Source organism: Tachysurus vachellii, chromosome 12 (genome assembly GCF_030014155.1).
Source record: "Tachysurus vachellii isolate PV-2020 chromosome 12, HZAU_Pvac_v1, whole genome shotgun sequence".
Lineage (NCBI taxonomy): Eukaryota > Metazoa > Chordata > Actinopteri > Siluriformes > Bagridae > Tachysurus > Tachysurus vachellii.
The window spans coordinates 9628002-9648221 of NC_083471.1; the positions used below are offsets into that span (position 1 = coordinate 9628002).

Sequence of the window (20220 nt, forward strand, 5' to 3'; positions counted from 1 at the left end):
CTGGAGACCTGAACATTGTCTGTGTTTTCTCACTTTACTGAAGAGTTCAATGATTTTAGCATGTTCAGTAACCCTGAATCATGAGTCTTGTGTGTCTGAACCCTAAGTTGTGTGTGTTAAGCTCATGTTTGTTAAAGTCAGTAGCGGATCATTGCGGATCATAGCGGATGATGTGCAGATCATTCCTAACTCCTCCTCACTTTTTACCTCATCGTGTATCCTCATGGCATTGATGCGCTCCAGCTTCTTGGTCCAGTACTGAGCCTCGTCCTCAGGAATGTCTGTAAAAACACAAACCACAGTAAAGGACAAAATACACAGTAAACTGCTTGGGTAACTCGCAGTGCACATTCTAAACTTCCTCTCCACCCACACACACACACACACACCCTCAATTCAGACATTTCAATATGACATGAGCCCTGAGGTCTCTGGGTTCGTGGACTCTCTCAGTCCTCAGTCTCACCGAAGGGAAGCTCGAACCGTGCATCCAGCAGCACCAGGTGAGGAGTCGGGTTCTTAGTGCCGTAGATCTCATCAGCCTTCATCAAGACCTCCGAGTCCAATAAGACCCACTCACCCGGACCCTCCTGTAAGGGGGAGGGGGGGGGAGAGATAGAGCGAGAGAGAGAGAGAGAAGGGGGGGATTGACAACATGGTCACTCAAGATATTTTAAAGTCAAACAACCATGGCTACAGAACACACACACACACACACTCCTCTTTTCTGTCATATATAAAAATATCAGAGCAATTAATCCAGCTGAAATTCAGTGAAACATAAAAACGCTGAGTGACTTCACTACTCACTCAAACCCTTTATCACAACTGGAGGAGGTTTTGCTAAGAAGGAAAAGCGTATTAAAAACACAAGCAGTGGGACTAACTAGCTGAACACACTTCCTGTTGTTATGGTAACAGTAAAGCTTGCTCCACATGTGCATGAGTTTGGTGAGATTCTACAGAACCTACAGATTAAACCCAGCTCAGTATGGAGAGCACCATTCCATCAGGAATCTGCAGGTGGATTCACATGGAACTGAGAATAAGTATATGATGAAGGACACATAACACACCAACAATGAACAAACCAACACCAGCTTCAGACACACACAGACACAGAGCATCGCCTGTTTGTGTGTGTGTGTGTGTGTTCTCACCTCATCTGATTGGCGGATGGTGTTGAGGGGGATCCACGCTGTTCCCACCATGGTGTCCCAGATCAGACCTTTATTCCAGAGCTCCACAACCAGCCCCAGGTCCAAACGATTAATTTCACTGACCACACACACACACACACACACACACCATGCTCAGATCTTATCATCTTTCTGACAGAGCAGGTTCTGAGTAACACAGAACCACAGATACATCAGAGACAACAAGAACAATGCTGATATTTTGGAGGAAATATTACATCATACAGTATCACTGGGAAAAGCAATGGAGCGCAATCATGTCCAGTCACTGTCCCTTCTGTCTAGTCACTGTCCATTCACTGTCCAATCACTGTCCCTTCTGTCCAGTCACTGTCCCTTCTGCCTAGTCGCTGTCCATTCACTGTCCCTCCTGCCCGATCACTGTCCCTTCTGTCTAATCAATCCCTTCTGTCCAATCACTGTCCATTCACTGTCCCTCCTGTCCAATCACTGTCCATTCACTGTCTCTCCTGTATAATCACTCCCTTCTGTCCAGTCACTGTCCAATCACTGTCCCTTATGTAAAATCACTGTTCCTTCTGTCCAATCACTGTCCATTCACTGTCCAATCACTGTCCCTCCTTTCCAATCTCTCCCTTCTGTCCAGTCCCGGTCCCTCATGTCCAGTCACTGTCCATTTACTGTCCAATCACTGTCCCTCCTTTCCAATCACTCCCTTCTGTCCAGTCACTGTCCATTCACTGTCTTTTCTGTCCAATCACTTATTTGAATGTCCATTCACTGTCCCTCCTGTCCAATCACTGTCCCTTCTGTCAAATCACTGTCCATTTACTGTCCCTCCTGTCCAATCACTTCCTTCTGTCCAGTCACTGTCCATTCACTGTCCTTTCTGTCCAATCACTTATTTGAATGTCCATTCACTGTCCCTTCTGTCCAATCACTCCCTTGTGTCCAATCCATGTCCAATCACTGTCCCTCGTCTCCAATCACTGTCCCTTTTGTCCAATCACTGTCCATTGGTCCTTTCTGTCCAATCACTTATATGAATGTCCATTCACTGTTCATTCACTGTCCCTCCTGCTCTGTTTATCTGATCGAAGTGAGGAATCTGGACATGGTGGTGTTTAATAAAAGCTGAACCCAAATTCGGGTGAAAACTGATTTATTTATTTGAATGTGAAACAGTGACCAGATCATTAATCTTGATAACAGAGAGAGAGTGAGTTCGGTGAAGTGAAGTGGACTTGACACTCGAAGCATCCTCTCGTCTGCATATTCATACCTCTTTTAAAGCTCATTTGCATATTCTTGTGCTTCTCCACTTCCTCTCTCGGGGAAAAGGGCGAGATTTTAAGCAGCTCAGAGACTCGTCTGTAATAACTGTCTGTTAATCGAACACCAGGGACCAGACCTGAAGAAAACTCATGACTGACTCTGCTGCTCTCCTTCAGGCGACTCGTTTAGAATGAAGGAGAAGAACGAAGGCTGTTACTCCTACACTCAGGCCAGAGGTTCCAGATAACACAAAGCACTGAAAAATCTCACCTTAATGTTCAGCACTAACACATGTGTGGCCCTGTGTGTGTGTGTGTGTGTCTGCGTGTGGCCTACAGATGCACTGCCCTACAGGTGGCGCTGTTGTGTCTCCAGTGGAGCTCCAACACGACCCTGAGCATTTCAACATGATTTGTTTTGTTAAAGAAAGTTATCTTTACACTTTATACACTGAATATAAGTAAAACTATAAACCCAAGCAGAACCTATATTTATTTATTCATTCATTTAAAAACACCTGCTCGAAACCAGCAGCTCCTGAGCTGCAGAGAAGGTCCTGAAATTACAGCTCAGGAAAATAACCAAAGCTTCTGGGAACTGAGTTGCATGTCATGTGTTGAGGTAAAAAGAACAAACACAGAGAACAAACAAAACAGCAAACTCTCCATACGAGAGAGAGCGAGGCAGGCAAAGCAACAAACAAAACACAACATCAACACAAACCTGACTACAAACTGCACAGGAACCAGAACTGGAGTAAAGCTACTGATTTGAGGAGAACTGGAGAGGTTTGAGAGCTCAGAGACACCTGACAGGATCATGTGACCTGCAGGGGCTGATGGGTAACGTAGTCAAGTACTGAGTTTATCTACTTTATCTCACAGTTTATTATACAATCTTACAAATGATCGAAATTATCAACAGTGTGAAATCATTACAGTTAACACCTTCACAACAATGGCTAATCTCTTTATTCCACTCACATACACCCACTCACACACACAGTGACTGATTTGCTTATCCCACTAACACACAATCCCATGCAAAACATACACACGTCAGTCACGTGCCAGGTAAGAACTCTCAACCATGGACACACACAGACAGACAGATGTTGATTTATTATGGGTTGAGTACACTGGGGGCGCTGAGGCACACAGACCAACAACCATGGTACTGAAACACAGATTGAAACTTGGAACAAAGATGTGTGTGTGTGTGTGTGTGTGTGTGTATCTGTGTGTGTGTGTATGTGTGTGTGAGAGAGAGAGAGAGAAAGAGAGAGCGCGAGAGAGAGATAGAGAGAGAGAGAGAGAGAGAGAGAGAGAGAGAATGAAAGAGAGAGAGAGCCTCCAATCACTACTGTTTGGTGCATAAACATCTGTTCGTCTTCCTCCAGTTGTTGAGAAATGGACAGTTCAACTAATGAACTGAATATAACGTTGTGTGTGTGTGTGCATGCGTGTGTGTGCGTGTGCATGTGTAATGATGTGACAGCGCTGTAGAAGACCATGTGTCTCTGCTAACTGAGCAGACGGAGAGCCTCAGCGTTCTCCTGCCTCTCTTCATTCTCTTCATTATCTCACAATTTCTTTCACTTCCTCTCTCTCTGTCTGAAATTTATCCATCTGCAGCTCACTCACACACACACACACACACACACACACACACACACGCACACACATAAACACACACTCAAACACACACACACTGTCTGTCTCTCTAATCTCCTCAGGGTTTAACCTGCTGATGAGTGGACAACAACGCAACGCTTTAATCTAGCACACAGGATCTCCCCATCACACACACAACACACACACACACACACACACAACCTAGAGAGCTTAACACTCAATCCCTTGCTATATGAGGAATGAGTCCTCCTGATTGTTCTGTGCACACAGCTGTGAATTCAGCTCCTCTCTCACAGGAGTTTTATTTCTTCCGTCTTTCACACCAGCTAACACACACATCACACTCACACTTCTACATTAACACACTCATCCTAATACATCATTGTTTCTATAGTAACACATCATTTACAGCTATGTGTACATACTCCACATAAGTGTGTGGTAAACCTTTCTTAAAGAAAGGAGATGTTTTGTGGTGAAGGAGTCGACCAGTGTCAGTGCTGTGGAACAGTCAGAGGTGAAGCTGGAACACCTTCAGGACAGAAGAGTTTTTCTGAGAGGATAAAGAGAGACTAATGAGAGTGTGTGTTTATAGCTGCTATAATGTAACCTGGTCTTACATTCTAACTATAAACTGGTCTGTCACTAGCTTCAGAGCAAAACTGCATGAGTCAGCATGAGTGTGTGCTGAGGATCACTGTCCTGTTTGTACATAACACACACACACACACACACACACACACACACACACACACAAACACACACACTGTATAACAGTCCCAAGGAATGTGCAACAATAAAGGAGGTGTGTCCTGTTCACCTGTCAGTCACAATAAAGGAGGTGTGTCCTGTTCACCTTTCAGTCACAATAAAGGAGGTGTGTCCTGTTCACCTGTCACCACAGTAAAGTGGGCGTGTCCTGTTCACCTGTCAGTCAAATTAAAGGGGGTGTGTCCTGTTCACCTGTCAGTCACAGTAAAGAGGGCGTGTCCTGTTCACCTGTCAGTCACAGTAAAGGGGGTGTGTCCTGTTCACCTGTCAGTCACAGTAAAGAGGGTGTGTCCTGTTCACCTTTCAGTCACAGTAAAGGGGGTGTGTCCTGTTCACCTGTCAGTCACAGTAAAGAGGGCATGTCCTGTCAGTATTTTCTTGTAAACATTATAAACTCATGACTAAGTTTGAGTTTCAGCATTAAACTGACAGCTCACTTAAAGAGTGACAAAAAATTCATCAAACAATCAGAGGATCATGAGCATAGCTGTGTGTGTGTGGTTTGTAGTTAAATACTCACAACATAAAGTCCTGCTCCCAGCATGGTTGGTCTCCACGCACTGTGACGGTTGTGCTCTTAACATTCTGAACCTTCAGAGTCACATATACATTAAACTTATCTGGAAAAGACACACAAACACACACACACACACACACATACCTTTATTAACACACCATGTCAGTGATGATACAGGTACAGGGCCAAGCATTAAAGAGGTGTGATGTTTGTGTAATAATAAAGGGTTAGAAGTAGTTGGCTATTCAAATAGTGTTTGACATAACAACACACACACACACACACACACACACACACACAGGGGAATCACATGAGTGTTGTGAAATCCAGCTGTGTTAAATGTCAGGAATTGACCAGGACATGAAACACTAAATGAGTGATGGCAGCTTGATGTTATATATATGTACACACACCCTGTAGACATGTGTGTGTGTGTTTAAATATTCATGGCTTTATGGAAATGATATTTCTGCACAGGCACAGGGAGGATTTCATCACACTGTCACAGGTTAGGACAAGCAGATGTAATTAAATCTAGATAGAAAATGTCAGTGCACTAGCAGACTCTCGTGCTACAGCAGGGTGGAGGGACAAAAACCCAAGATGGAGAGAGAGACAGTATGCTACCTCTCTTCTATATCATCCTGCACACCAACAACACTACAAACCAGTTTTTATTAGTTCATGTTGATCTCTCACAATAATCTGATAAACACCACCATAACCTCCGGCAGCCGACCACAGGACGAGACATACTGCACCATCCAGCAGAGCCAGTCAAGTCGCTAGCTGTTAGCTGTTAGCAGTTAACCTGCTCTGTTTCTGATTTCCACTGACAGTCCATAGTGTGTTCTATTGCTTATGTAATTTATTCAGGTCCTTTAGTTCTGAGTTTTATTACTAAACATTTATTTTTGGCTCTAGTTGAATGAAAGTGTGTGTGTGTGTGTGTGTGTGTGTGTGTGTGTGTGTGTGTGTGAGTGTGTGTGTTCAGTAGTAGAACTGAAAGCAGATGATGTGTTGTGTAATATAATCTATAATATAAAGATATGAGCAGATGGCCATGTGTGTAATTGGCAGAAACTTTAAGGTTAGTGTTACATGACACACGGACTCTGTGTATAAAACACAAACCCACATGTCCTCCTGTACTCCTTTTACACACTGCTGTGGTGGTTTTTAACTTCATGTGTGTTTAGGTCTCTGTGCTCTGTGACATTTTGCCTTTAGGTCAGTCTGACACTCCAGCTTTGTGCCTCCATTATTATTATTATTATTAATGTCATCTTCATCCAGTGCTCTGCTGTCTCACACTAATCCAGTCCTTCACTCACACCAAATAAACCAAAGAGAGAGAGAGAGAGAGAGAGAGAGAGAGAGAGAGAGAGAGAGAGAGAGAGAGAGAGAGAGAGAGAATGGGGTAGATAGAGGTGGGGGTTAGAGAGAGGGGGTAGCTTCATATATGTTTGTCATTTCAAGCCCTTATTTAAAATGTAATCCCAGTTTTTATTAGACTTCACTCCATATCTCTTCACTCACACCCTTACTTACACTCTTTCAGTCTCACACACACACACACACACACACACACACACCTAAGAAGCACTCAGCCCTGATGGAGCCTCTTGAATGACAAGTGGAGCTTGGAGTGAAGATGAGAGAGATGGAGGTGGAGAAAATCAAAGATGTGTGTGTGTGTGTGTGTGTGTGTGCAGGTGGCAGCAAGGGGCAGACTCCAGATTTTAGTAGAGGCTCCATCAGGGTCTTAGACAATTGTGTTATAGCATGTTATAATGTTCTCATATAGTGTAGTGAACTGTTACAACTGTACACAGTGTGAGTGTTAGTGAGTGTGTTAGTCTGAGAGTTTTAATGACTGTTAGTGAGAGTGATAGTGTTAGTGAGAGTGTTAATGAGACTGTTAGTGAGTGTGTTAGTGAGAGTGTTAGTGTTATTGTTAGTGAGAGTGTTAATGAGACTGTTAGTGAAAGTGTTAGTGAGAGTGATGGAGTTAGTGAGAGTGATAGGGTTAGTGAGAGTGTTAGTTAGCATGTTAGTGAGAGTGTTAGGGACAGTGTTAGTGATAGTGTTAGTGAGAGTTTAATGAGTGTGTTGGTGTTAGTGACAGTGTTAGTGATAGTGTTAAGTGAGAGTGTTGGTGGGAGTGTTAGTGAGAGTGTTTGGGACATTGTTAGTGAGAGTGTTAGTGAGAGGGTTACTGTTACTTAAAGTGTTAGTGTTATTGTTAGTGAGAGTTTTAGTGTTACTTAGAGTGTTAGTGAGAGTGTTAGTGAGCGTGTTAATGAGAGTTTTAGTGTTACTTATAGTGTTAGTGTTATTGTTAGTGAGAGTGTTATTGAGTGTTAGTGAGAGAGTTTGTGTGTTACTGAGTATTAGTATTAGTGTTAGTGAGAGTGTTAGTGAGAGTGTAGTGTTGCTGTGAGTCTGTACGACGTCTACAGGATGTTTCCAGAATGTTTTGTTGTGCTCTGTGGAGTTTTGTTTGTGGAAGTGAAGATTATTAGTAAGAAGTGAACAGAACTAGAGGATGACTGTAGTCACAAGAGAGACAGTTATATTGGAGAAGAGGATGATCTTCTGAAAGTTTTATTAAAAAATAAAAAGATATTAATTTAGAGTTAAACAAACAGCCCAGTCTCCTCTGTCTGACACACACACACACACACACACACACACACACACACACACACACACACACACTCTCTCTCTCTCTCTCTCTCTCTCTCTCTCTCTTATATAGTGCCTGTGTGAGATAAAGTCACAGGAAGTTAAGTATCACTGAAGCTCTAATCACTACATCACTGTATCATGCAGTAGATTATAGAAATATTATGTTTTATGATGAGTTGGATATAAAGTTCTCTGATTATTTAGTGGATTTCTGAAAACAACTGATTTACAGGTGTGTAGCTCAGGTGGTGGGACAGACACTGACTCTCTTTAAAATGGGAAAGTAACTGCTGCAGGTGGCTTCAGAAAAATATTTAATAAATGTGAGTGGCAGAGTCACCTGCCACCTGTAAGCTGTCATATTCAACCTTCAACCTGCCACCTGTAACCTGCCACCTGTAATCTGCCACCTGTAACCTGCCACCTTTAAACTGCCACCTTCAACCTGCCACCTGTAACCTGTAACGTGCCACCTGTAACCTGCCACCTGTAACCTGTAACCTGCCACTTGTAACCTGCCACCTGTAACCTGCCACCTGTAACCTGCCACCTGTAACCTGCCACCTGTAACCTGCCACTTGCAACCTGTAACCTGCCACCTGTAACCTGCCACCTTCAAACTGCCAACTGTAACCTGTAACCTGCCACCTGTAATCTGCCACCTGTAACCTGCCACCTTCAACCTGTCACCTGTAACCTTCAACCTGTCACATCCTGGTAACCATGATTAGAACTCTTATGGGAGGGGCAGTAACAGTCCGAAACCTTACAAGTTCAGCAACAAAAGTCAGAACTCTTAAAGAAGAAGCAGCAACTTTTGCAGAAGGTGGGATTGGTCCAGAGTGTCTGGAAGTGGTCAAGACTATTCATTATATCGTTATGATGATATGTATTAACAGATGTTGGATTAGTCAGAATGACAAATTATTACAGCTGGTGCATCACAATGACCTTCTCAGGAGAAAACAGAATTTTTTTTTGCTCTTGAGATACAGTTCAGTACAATGGTGAATCTGAGCTCTACTCATAATCCTGCACTTGAATGCTATATAAATGTCAGCTAGTCCATCTGTTAGCCCTTTTGATTATTAAATCCCACTCTGTATATGTGTGAGTAGAATGAGGGAAGTCTGAATTCTCCTGTCTGATGGTGTGTTAAATTAATTGCCCTTTGTGGGTGATGTGATCGTCCTGAATGTCTGTCAGAGTGCTGGGTATAATTGAGGAACGGTGACTTGGCTCTGCCTCTGTCCCGCAGGCACTTCAGAGGCTGCTGAGGTAAAACACATTTATGTTGTCCCCAAAGACATGCTGTATAAAATCAGGAACAGAACATATCTGGATCTGGGAGTGAAATCTCATTCCTTAAGATCATGTGCAGTAAAGCAGCCCAACACACATGGTCGTGTTCACACAGCAGGACAGACTTTTATTTATTTCTCTCATATACTTCTTACGCTAAGTGTTTGCAATGCAAAAGGACGACTGACCAAACCTGATTTGTTTACTGAGAATCTTGCCACACTTGCAGGTAAATTCATGCTGGTTACCATGGAAACGACACAGCCCTGCGTATCCTGAGAGGCGTAGGTAAAGGTTGGAAAGTCGGACGCTGTGGGTTAAAGCTGCCACGATCCTGTGAAACTACTGTATGTGAGGTAAAAGTCATTAGATAGTAAGCTTCAGATACACTGTGATACAATGTTTTACTTCACAGTTTCTCAGCATCGCTGTCATGTCGAACCCATAATTCCCTTCACTTCCCTCGGACACTTCTCACACCCTCAGACATTCGGCCACAGAGACATATCTGAATGTGTACATTTCCATGAAAGATAAACTCTGCAGCAATCTTTACAATTACTCAACATTAGGACTGTGGTGGTTAAGTGAGAGGGGTCAAGAGCATTATTTGTGGTCAGGGCTTTCCCTTTTAAATTGAAGGTGAACCAGCCTACTCTTCAGTGTGTTTTAACTCTCTTCATTTGAATATATTGTTTGTAAGTATCTCACATTGTGACACAAGTGTCTAGTACTGTTTGATTTATTCTACCATACCTTAATTCTCACTCTTTGTTGACTGCAAATATGTGCCTCAACCCCATCTCTGTACTCCTACTTCCTACTGTCACAGACGCTCTCGTCCACAGAGCAGAGGTCACAATCCCAGTAACCTCATCTACCCTCCTCTGTTGTGTAAGTCTCAAACAGTGGTGGTAGGTGGACTCTGGAATTGCCAGTCTGCTGTAAAGAAAGCTGATTTTATCTCTGCTTTAGCTTCCCATTACTCATTTGATTTTCTTGCACTAACAGAAACCTGGATATCCCCACAGAACACTGCTACACCAGCTGCTTTATCCTCTGCCTATGCTTTTTCTCACTTACCACAAGAAACAGACAGGGGTGGTGGTACATGTTTATTGTTGTCAAAGCGATGGTGCTTTACACCTCTCCTCTTGTCTCATTTAACCATCTCTTCTTTTGAATTACATGTCATTGCAGTTACCTCTCCAATCAACCTTGTTATCATTGTTGTCTACCGCCCTCCTGGTCCCCTAGGAGACTTCCTGGAAGAAATGGACACACTGCTTAGTGCTTTCCCTTCTGATAGCTCCCCTCTGACAGTGTTTGGTGAATTCAACCTCCCCTCTGACAAGCTTCAATCTTCTTCCCTTCTGACTCTTCTCGACTCATTCACCCTGACACTCAACAGCTACATCCCCACACACAAAGGAGGCAATGTCCTGGACCTGGTTTATACCCGTCCTTCTCCAGCTGCAGACATGACTGTTACCCCACTACACGTCTCTGACCATCACCTGGTATCCTTCACCATCACTCTCCCTATCCTACCTAAAACTACCGCTCACCCCCTCGCTCTTACCAGCCGCAACCTTCACTCTGTCTCCCCTTCTTCTGTAGCTTCTGGCACTCTTTCTTCTCTTCCTGATCCTGAGTCATTTTCCTTACTACCCTTGGACTCAGCCACAGATACTTTCCTCTCAACTCTTTCCTCAGCTATGGACTTTCTCTGCCCTATGTTCACTTAACCCAAGAAAATTTCTTATTCTGCTCCTTGGCTTTCAGATGTGCTGCGCAACAATCGAAGAGAGCTAAGATCATCATAGAGAAAGTGGAAGAAATCACAGCTTGATGCAGACCTTGACTCTTCTCAACACTCCTGACCAAGTTCTCCTCAGATTTGACTTCTGCCAAGACTTCCTTCTACAAGGAAAAGCTTGATGCTTCGTCACATGACCCTCGGAAGCTCCACAACATTATCTCTTCTCTACTCCACCCCCCGGCTCCACCATCTTCATCCTCCCTGACTGCAGAAGACTCTGCTTCTTTCTACCAGGAGAAGATTGAGGAAATCTGCCGGACCTTCACGTCACTGCACTTGCACCTCACAGTCTGTATTTCCCCACTCCTTCGTTATCGTAGTTCTCAACTGTAGCAGCAGAAGAGATTTTACAACTCATCCAGTCTTGCAATCCTACCACCTGCCCATTGGATCCACTTCCTTCCACTATGCTCCAGACCATCTCGCAAGACCTTCTCCCCTTCATTACCACTATCATCACTAGATCCATAGCATCTGGAAAGGTACCAACTACTTTCAAGAGAGCAAGGGTTATTCCCATTCTAAATAAACCTGCTCTGGATCCATCAGACATCAGTAACTACAGACCGGTATCACTTCTCTCGTTTCTTTCAAAAATTCTTGAACGCATTGTCTATAATCAACTGTCTGTCTATCTCTCACAGAACAACCTCCAAGATCCCAACCAGTCTGGGTTTAAAGTGGCTCATTCAACAGAGACAGCCCTTTTGGATGTCTCTGAGAAACTACATGCTGCTAGATCAGCCAAACTGTCATCTGTCCTTATCCTCCTTGACCTTTCAGCAGCATTTGATACGGTCAACCACAAGATACTCTTGTCCCCCCTCAAGAGTCTTGGGATTTGCGGATCAGCTTGGGAATGATTCGCTTCCTACCTGGAAGGACGCTCATATCAGGTAACATGGAGGGGAGTGATATCTGCTCCACGCAGACTCTCCACTGGTGTCCCACAGGGCTCAGTACTTGGTTCCTCTTCTTTTCTCCCTGTATACTCACTCTCTTGGTGAAGTTATTTCCTCACATGGGTTCTCTTACCACTGCTATGCTGATGATAAACAACTTATCCTCTCTTACCCTCAGATACAACAGCTCCTGACCAGATCTCAGCAAGTCTGGCAGAAATATCATCATGGATGACTGCTCATCAGTTAAAGCTCAATCCTAGCAAAACTGAACTGCTGTTCATCCAAGGTGATTCATCACCAGGTCATGATCTTGCTATATCCTTGCACAAGGATCTGATCTCCCCTTCAGCCACAGCTTGCAACCTTGGGGTAACCATGGACAATCAACTGTCCTTTTTCTCTCATGTTGCTAACGTGACTCGCTCATGTCAATTTCTTCTCTATAACATTAGAAGGATTCGGCCATTTTTGTCCACACAGGCTGCACAAGTACTTGTTCAGTCTCTTGTCATTTCAAGACTGGATTACTGCAATGCACTGCTGGCAGGTCTACCTATGAACGCAATCCCTCCTCTGCAAATGATCCAAAATGCAGCTACATGGCTTGTTTTCAACCTGCCAAAGTTCTCGCGTACCACCCCGCTGCTGCGATCCCTCCACTGGCTTCCGGTAGCTGCACACATCAGATTCAAAACACTGATGCTGGCCTACAAAGCCAAAAATGACCAGCTCCCTCTTACCTCAAAGCCCTCATCACTCCTCGCACTGCACCCCGCACCCTCCGATCTACCAGCACTGCTCGACTGGTTCCACCATCTCTCAGGGTAAGAGGCAAGTATACTACAAGACTCTCTTATGTTCAGGCACCAAGGTGGTGGAATGAACTTCCCCTAGAGGTCCGGACAGCTGAGTCACTGGATATTCAACGGCAGTTGAAGACCTACTTATTCAGGAAACACTTCAACTAGCACTTCTTTCCTTATCTTTTGCATTTATATTTAAAAAGAAAAAAACTTTGACTCTTTTTCATTGTAACTCTGAACAATGTTTTAAACTCATGGTATCTTAAGTATGTAACCTACTGTAGTGAGCCAGCATTAATGTAGTCAATGTTAGAGATTTAAGCACTTATGTACGTCGCTCTGGATAAGGGCGTCTGCCAAATGCTGTTGCTGTTGCTGTAAATGCATTAGAATTATTTTTTTTTACCCCAGTTCCCACCCATTTACACCAAGCACTGCCCCCAGAACCTGATCACAGTGATCATGCTACTGTATTAACATGCAAACGTCTGTTGATAATGATTTTACTGTAGTGTATTAGACTGTAACTGGAAAAATACATCCTCAAACAGAGATAGAGGGACAGACACACACACACACACGCACACACAAACGTTAGTAAGGTAAAATGGGATTTTAAAATGAATCAGTGAACCACACAGACAGAATGAGTGCTGTTTCTTTCTCTCTCTCTCTCTCTCTCTCTCTCTCTCTCTCTCCTTCTCCTTCTCTATTTTTCTGTGTGATTATAAGTGTTATTTTTTAGAGCATGGATGTGACAGTCAAGATGTCATGAATTATGTATTTATAAGCTCACTCTGCTCTTAATTAACTCATCAGGATGTCACTTACATACACACACACCAAATATTTTCAATATAGTTTATAGACCAAATGATTGCATGCAAATTGTTTATCAAGAAACCAACTGAGTAATAATGAGAAAAATAGATAAAGCGAGAGCATATGTGTGTGAGTGTGTGTGGGTGTGTGTGTGAGTGTGAGTTTCTGATTAAAGCAGCTCTAGTGAATCTGGTCAATGTGCCTCCCCTGTGAAAGAGACTCAGACACTCGATAAAACGAGGCACGGAGACACTCCAACCCCAATCTAATCAAACCTGAGAGACAAACAGGCAGACAGACAGACAGACAGACAGACAGACAGATATGTATATACTAGTATTGTCCAGACAATGCGCAGATCTGCCAACCTTCACACAGACTCAGTGGTCATTAGGTTCAATGGTGTGATTAAAGTCATAGTTCATGATGGAGATCAAAGCAAAGTTACACAGAGAGCACCAAGGAAACCAAAACCAGGCAAGTAACCTGGAAACACAGAACCAGAACCCAGAAAAACAGACGCAGGAAACACGGCTTAGTGCTAATCAACAAGGATCTTCACTAAGGGTTCTGACCAGGAATAAAAAAACAACAGAATATAAATACAGTGTGGATCATGTGGATGAGTTGGAAGTGAAAATAGAGTAAGACAACAAACCAGTCAGACAGACAGACAAACAGACAGACAGGGTGATAAAGTGAGAAAAGAGGAATGATAATTGGGGTTTATTAGAGACTTTTGTTCCCCATGAGAGGAAAAGTGCCCTCTGGCTAACCAGTAAACCAGATCGCTGCATAACTAGGCCAAACACACACACACACACACACACAAATCTGATACTTCTCTTCATTTTACAGCTAAACAATTCATCATCTTCTGAACTTTCATCAACAATGAGTTTATTTCAGTCCTAATAGAACAAACACATAAACAAAGCTCATGCCAGGCTCCATCTGTGTGTGTATGTGTGTGTGTGTGTGTGTGTATGTGCGTGTGTGCAGGGTGCTACACCTGTTTGTACAGACTGAATCGGTTCCCTTGCTGTGTGGTTTTTGTTTGGTTTCACTCTCCACAGTAGAGTTGAGCTATTTGACAAAACAATCGCATCACAACACTTTTCTGCGATATGTGAGATGTCTCCAGGCTACAGGTCTGCTCACAAACTGCTAGGTACAAAAAATCCTCATAAAACTTCAACAAACCATTAACATGAGTGTGCAGAGACCACAAAATCCTCACAGAGAACAGTGAGAACTATAATCAAACATGTGAGTTTAAAACATGTTGCTCATAACGTTTTGCGTATATTTCACTATTTGCAGAACTTCACACGATTCACTCGCTGCAGTGAGTCGATTCAGAGTCTATTCACTTTCTCAACACTGCAACACTTCCATAATGGGAGCTTTTCCCACCTTACTCAGTGTCATCACCTGCCTCAAAAACCACACTAAAGAGGAGAACACACCAGGTGTGTGTATATGTGTGTGTGTGAGGGAGAGAGAGGGAGAGAGAGAGAGAGAGAGAGAGAGAGAGAGAGAGAGATATTCTTACCTGAAGCTCCGTGCAGTTTGGCCTTTTTCACTGAAACAGAAGAGAAGGTGTATTTATTCATGTGTGTGTTGGTTAAACACATCAGTACATTGTGGTTAGTTCCATTTTGCATCATGTACAACGTTATTTCACATTTTTACAGAAATGCAACATGTTCATTAATCCTGAATCACTCTTTTAACTGTATTTCACAGTTCCTGTGAAATAGTCACATGGTGCTGAACCACAAAGCAGCACAAAACCCACAGACTTTTTCAGGTGATAATGTTTAAAAGGTCAATAAAACTAATTATTTTCAGTTCTTCTGCTTCAGGTAGGTTGTAGTTTTGCCTCACTGTAGTAGAAATAGGAAACACAAAGCAGGAATTGAAAAAGTCTTACTTATACCCACTGGAGATCAGTTTAACAAGTTCAGTGCTGTACAGATGAGGGGTGTGGCCTATGTAAATGAAGGGGGCGTGGCCTGCACAAACCTGTCAGTGACAGGGTTTAACCTGTCAGGCATCACAGCCACCGATACTAAAGCACAAGTTCACTGACACACACACATTTACATCCAGTCATCCTTCACTGCACACACACGCACATAAACACACACACACAAAGCTGATCCAGGTCATGAATGCTAATGAGCTAACAGAGGTATGTGTGTCATGAGGTGTGTGTGTGTGTGTTTGTTTGTGTGCATGTGCAAATAGAGCAACACTAAAGCTGAGTTGTGATAACAACTTTTTAATAAAGTGTCAGAGTTTCCTCCTGAAGTCAGCGTGCTGCTGGGAGAAACTGCACTTTGACAGACTGATGCTTTAATATCAGTCAAGAGTTGGATCACGTTCTCATGGCCCTGGAAAACACACCAACGCTGTGTGATAATTGGGCTAGAAGAGTGTGTGTGTGTGTGAGGGAGACAGTTGTGACAGGCTCTTCTGGGACACATCTGGATTATTCAGTAGACTGTTATTGCAGCATAACAAGTTACACACACTTTAAAACTCTATAAGCAAAAAAACAAAGCAAATGACTGTTTATTTATTGAAGAACATCAGAGATTTTATCCATTTATATTTTACCTATTTTTTATCTCCTCAGTTCACAAACCTTCACCATATTGACAGTTTTTATCTGTTTAGGAGATGTGTCCTGCAAATGAGCTGTTGCTATGGGAACAAGCACATTAATATAAACCTGGGAAAATGCATCAACGTCATCTGACCAATCGGATCTCAGTGTTCAACAGAGCAGTGGGGTAAATATATTATACAGCAAGAGAACTGTTGTAACATTGTGATGCTATATAAGTAGGTGTGTGTGTGTGTGTGTGTGAGAGAGAGAGAGAGAGAGAGAGAGAGAGAGAGAGAGAGAGAGAGAGAGAGAGAGAGAGAGAGAGAGAGAGAGAGAGAGAGAGAGAGAGAGACAGCAGATGGAATGAGGATTACTCGGATTCTCCCATCCCTCCCCCCAGAGCCAGCACGGGAATCCTCCACACTCTGTCTCTTTGCTCCGCTTCATCTCTCTGTATTGACTGTGTGTGTGGTTTATTTCAACAGCAGGACTACTAGGTTAGATTAATTTTCCCTTACCTCATGAAGCTAATATTCCCTCAGAACAATCAGAGCATCTTCAGGGGAATATTAAAGGTACAATATGAATCCTGGCTTTTTGTCAGCAGTCATCCAGCATCTGTCTCATCTAAAATCTCCCTGTAGTGCGAAAGCCAAATGTAGTAAATCAACTGCTTCTCTCTATTCTCGGGCTTCGAGTTTCAAATCAAATCAGCAGACTTTCAGGATCGTTTTATTTTTTCTCCTTTTTTTGAAAGTCTACCACAAAGCTACGTCAGAGGGTTTCAGGTGCAAGTGTTAGGTCTTTGTGGGTGCAAGATCTCAGCACCATGGGCTTCCTTATGGACCTCAGTGTCAACTTTACACAATTAATCAATTAACGCACTTCTGAATCCATAAAGATGTGGATTACACGCAAGTAATGAGATAAAAACAGATGCTTTTCCTTCTGATATTAATGAGAAATCTGTTCATCACATGAGGTGATCAAGATAAAATAATATAAAAAATAAACAAAAAAAATTAATTTTAAATTCTGTCTAGTGATTGTGATCTGTCAGGCTTCATGAAAAGACAGAGTGCACAATAAAGATCTCTCTACATCCAAACAGAATAATAAGCAGCACAAGGCCTTTTTGTTCTTTTTGTGTGTCGTTCTCAAAATATCTCTTTATTCCACCGAGATGTCAGAGTGCCGCTTTAACGTCTGTTCCACATCAAAGGCCAGGAGGAAAAATACAGACCACACACCAGCTCTGTGTCATTAAATCTCTCACTGAATGACTGACCTCCTCACACTAGGTGGCGACATACAAAATAAGCCAGTGATCAATTAATTACCCAGAATTGACTGGATTCCTCACACCTCCCAAAAACACAGCCATAGAGTGTACGTCACTTATGTACCCCGAGGTGTGAATGAGTGTGTGCACAGGGCTCACTGATGGACCAGCAAGAACACTAGGGTGTTTTCCAACCTCACACAGTGTTTCTGGGATAGATCCAGAGCCACACTGATGAATGAATGAATATACAAAAGAATGAATGAATGAATGAATGAATGAATGAATGAATGAATGAATGAATGAACGGATGAAAGAATGAATGAATGAATAAATGAACAAATGAATGAATAAATGAACAAATGAATAAATTAATGAATGATCAAACGACCAAACAAACAAACGAACAAACTAATGAATGAACAAACAAATTAATGAATAAATGAATGAATGAAAAAACAAACAAATAAATGAATGAATGAATGAAAGACCAAACAAACAAACAAACAAACTAACGAATGAAAGAACAAAAGAATGAACGAATAAATGATTGAATGAATGATTGTATGAACAAACGAATGAATGAAAGAACAAATGAATGAATGAATGAACAAATGAACAAACGAACAAACAAACGAACGAATGAATGAACAAATAAATGAATGAATGAATGAATGAATGAATGAATGAACTATGCTTGTTGCTGATATCATGTCTCTGGGTCCAAATGAAAACTGAATCTGGCTCTTACACTTCCTGCATCTTAATGATTTATTAACCCAATACAGAAAGGTGGCACTGATTAGTTTCTTTCTTTTCTCAGATCTGTTCATGATGTGATTCATGTACTGAGAACAAGCTGCATCTATTACACACATCTCTATTAAACACATCTGTTAGACCTGTCTGTCTAACAGATATCAGCTGAACTAAACTAAAACAAGTCCTACTGCTGTTTTCACAGAAAAATAAACCTGTATCATGCTGTAGAGCAAAGTGAGGACACATATAAAACCAGAAAGCATCACATTCTGTCTGTAATATTAAATAATCTAATATTATATTAGCTTAACAAACACAAGGGCTGTTATACGATTCAAACTGCATTTCTAGATCATTTCTAATGCTCTGTAGATGATGAAGAAATCGTTTAGTAATCGCTTCGAAATGTTTTATTTGTTTATGTTAGAGGTGTCAATGAATCGATTCATCAAAAGAATCATTTCGCGCATCAGTACAAAGCAATCTGAAATAAAGACCGTTATGTCGCGCGAGACTTTGTTAAAAATGATTGCTTACATGCTTTTAACGATCAATATGCAATCAATAGGCTATCGTGAAGTAAATACGATAAAGTATTTGTAAAATAAACGTGTGTATGAATTTTCCTTGTGAGAAGAGTTACATCATGAAAAGCCAAAACTTTACATGTTTGAACCGTGTGAAGAACCGACTCACTGACCGGCTCAGTGACTCACTCACCTCGGACGCAAAGCAGTGACATAACGCAGGCTGAGATTTATGTCCCCAAACTAGGCGGGTCACTTCACTACACAACTTTAACAACTTTCAGCCGAATGAGAGGAATAATCCGAACATGAGTGTCAGCTTCCTGAAGTGGTCCAGAGCTCGGAGGAAATCTGCTGTGAGCTGAGCTCATGATGAAGACACGGAGCAGAGCCGCTCACTCTCTCTCTCACTGAGGCGGTACAATTACTGACAGGGACAACAGCCTATCAGCTGCTCTGCTCTGGGTAAAGGGGCAGGATGAGGTGTTTACTGGACCAATCACTAACTTTCATGCGCACAGGTGAAGGCATCCGAGCACCTGCCGTGTAAATGATGATAGAAACTTACAGTTTTTTACTTTTATAGTGTTTACACCCATATAAATAATACATTATCATATTAAAGTAAACAAATAAATACCGTATTTTTCTTGTTCGTTTAGTTTTATTACCGCATGAGTTTTTAAATTAATTTTAATTTAATACATGTGGAAATTCATTCATTCATCTTCTACCGCTTATCCGAACTACCTCGGGTCACGGGGAGCCTGTGCCTATCTCAGGCGTCATTGGGCATCAAGGCAGGATACACCCTGGACGGAGTGCCAACCCATCGCAGGGCACACACACACACACACTCATTCACTCACGCAATCACACACTAGGGACAATTTTCCAGAGATGCCAATCAACCTACCATGCATGTCTTTGGACCGGGGGAGGAAACCGGAGTACCTGGAGGAAACCCCCGAGGCACGGGGAGAACATGCAAACTCCACACACACAATGCGGAGGCGGGAATCAAACCCCCAACCCTGGAGGTGTGAGGCGAACGTGCTAACCACTAAGCCACCGTGCCCCCACACATGTGGAAATGCAATATATAAATAAGATATTATGTGTAATGTGTAAGTTTATGTTACACATAAACTTACACATGCTGTAGGTTTATTTATTTATTTTGTAATAAATTATAATAAAACACATTTAATAATAAAACACATTTGTTTTGCCATAAAATACACAGGCTTTAAAAATATCCAGTTAGGAAAATGATACAAAATAAAACACTAATAAAAAAACACAATCCTACTATCCAATAATCCATAAA

General features: G+C 42.3%; 1 protein-coding gene across 1 annotated transcript in view; it reads right to left on the bottom strand.

Moving 5' to 3' along the window:
* LOC132855029 (protein unc-13 homolog B-like) overlaps positions 1-19285 on the bottom strand; it is a 61110-nt gene extending 41825 nt beyond the window's left edge. The window contains exons 1-6 of the mRNA XM_060883740.1: positions 19084-19285; positions 15258-15287; positions 5361-5460; positions 1161-1278; positions 467-590; positions 208-281 (exon numbers count right to left, since the gene is read on the bottom strand). Coding sequence (XP_060739723.1) covers positions 208-281; positions 467-590; positions 1161-1278; positions 5361-5460; positions 15258-15287; positions 19084-19105 — 468 coding nt within the window. The 5' untranslated portion in view covers positions 19106-19285. The remainder of the gene's footprint in view (positions 1-207; positions 282-466; positions 591-1160; positions 1279-5360; positions 5461-15257; positions 15288-19083) is intronic.
* Between the last annotated feature and the right edge of the window lie 935 nt (positions 19286-20220).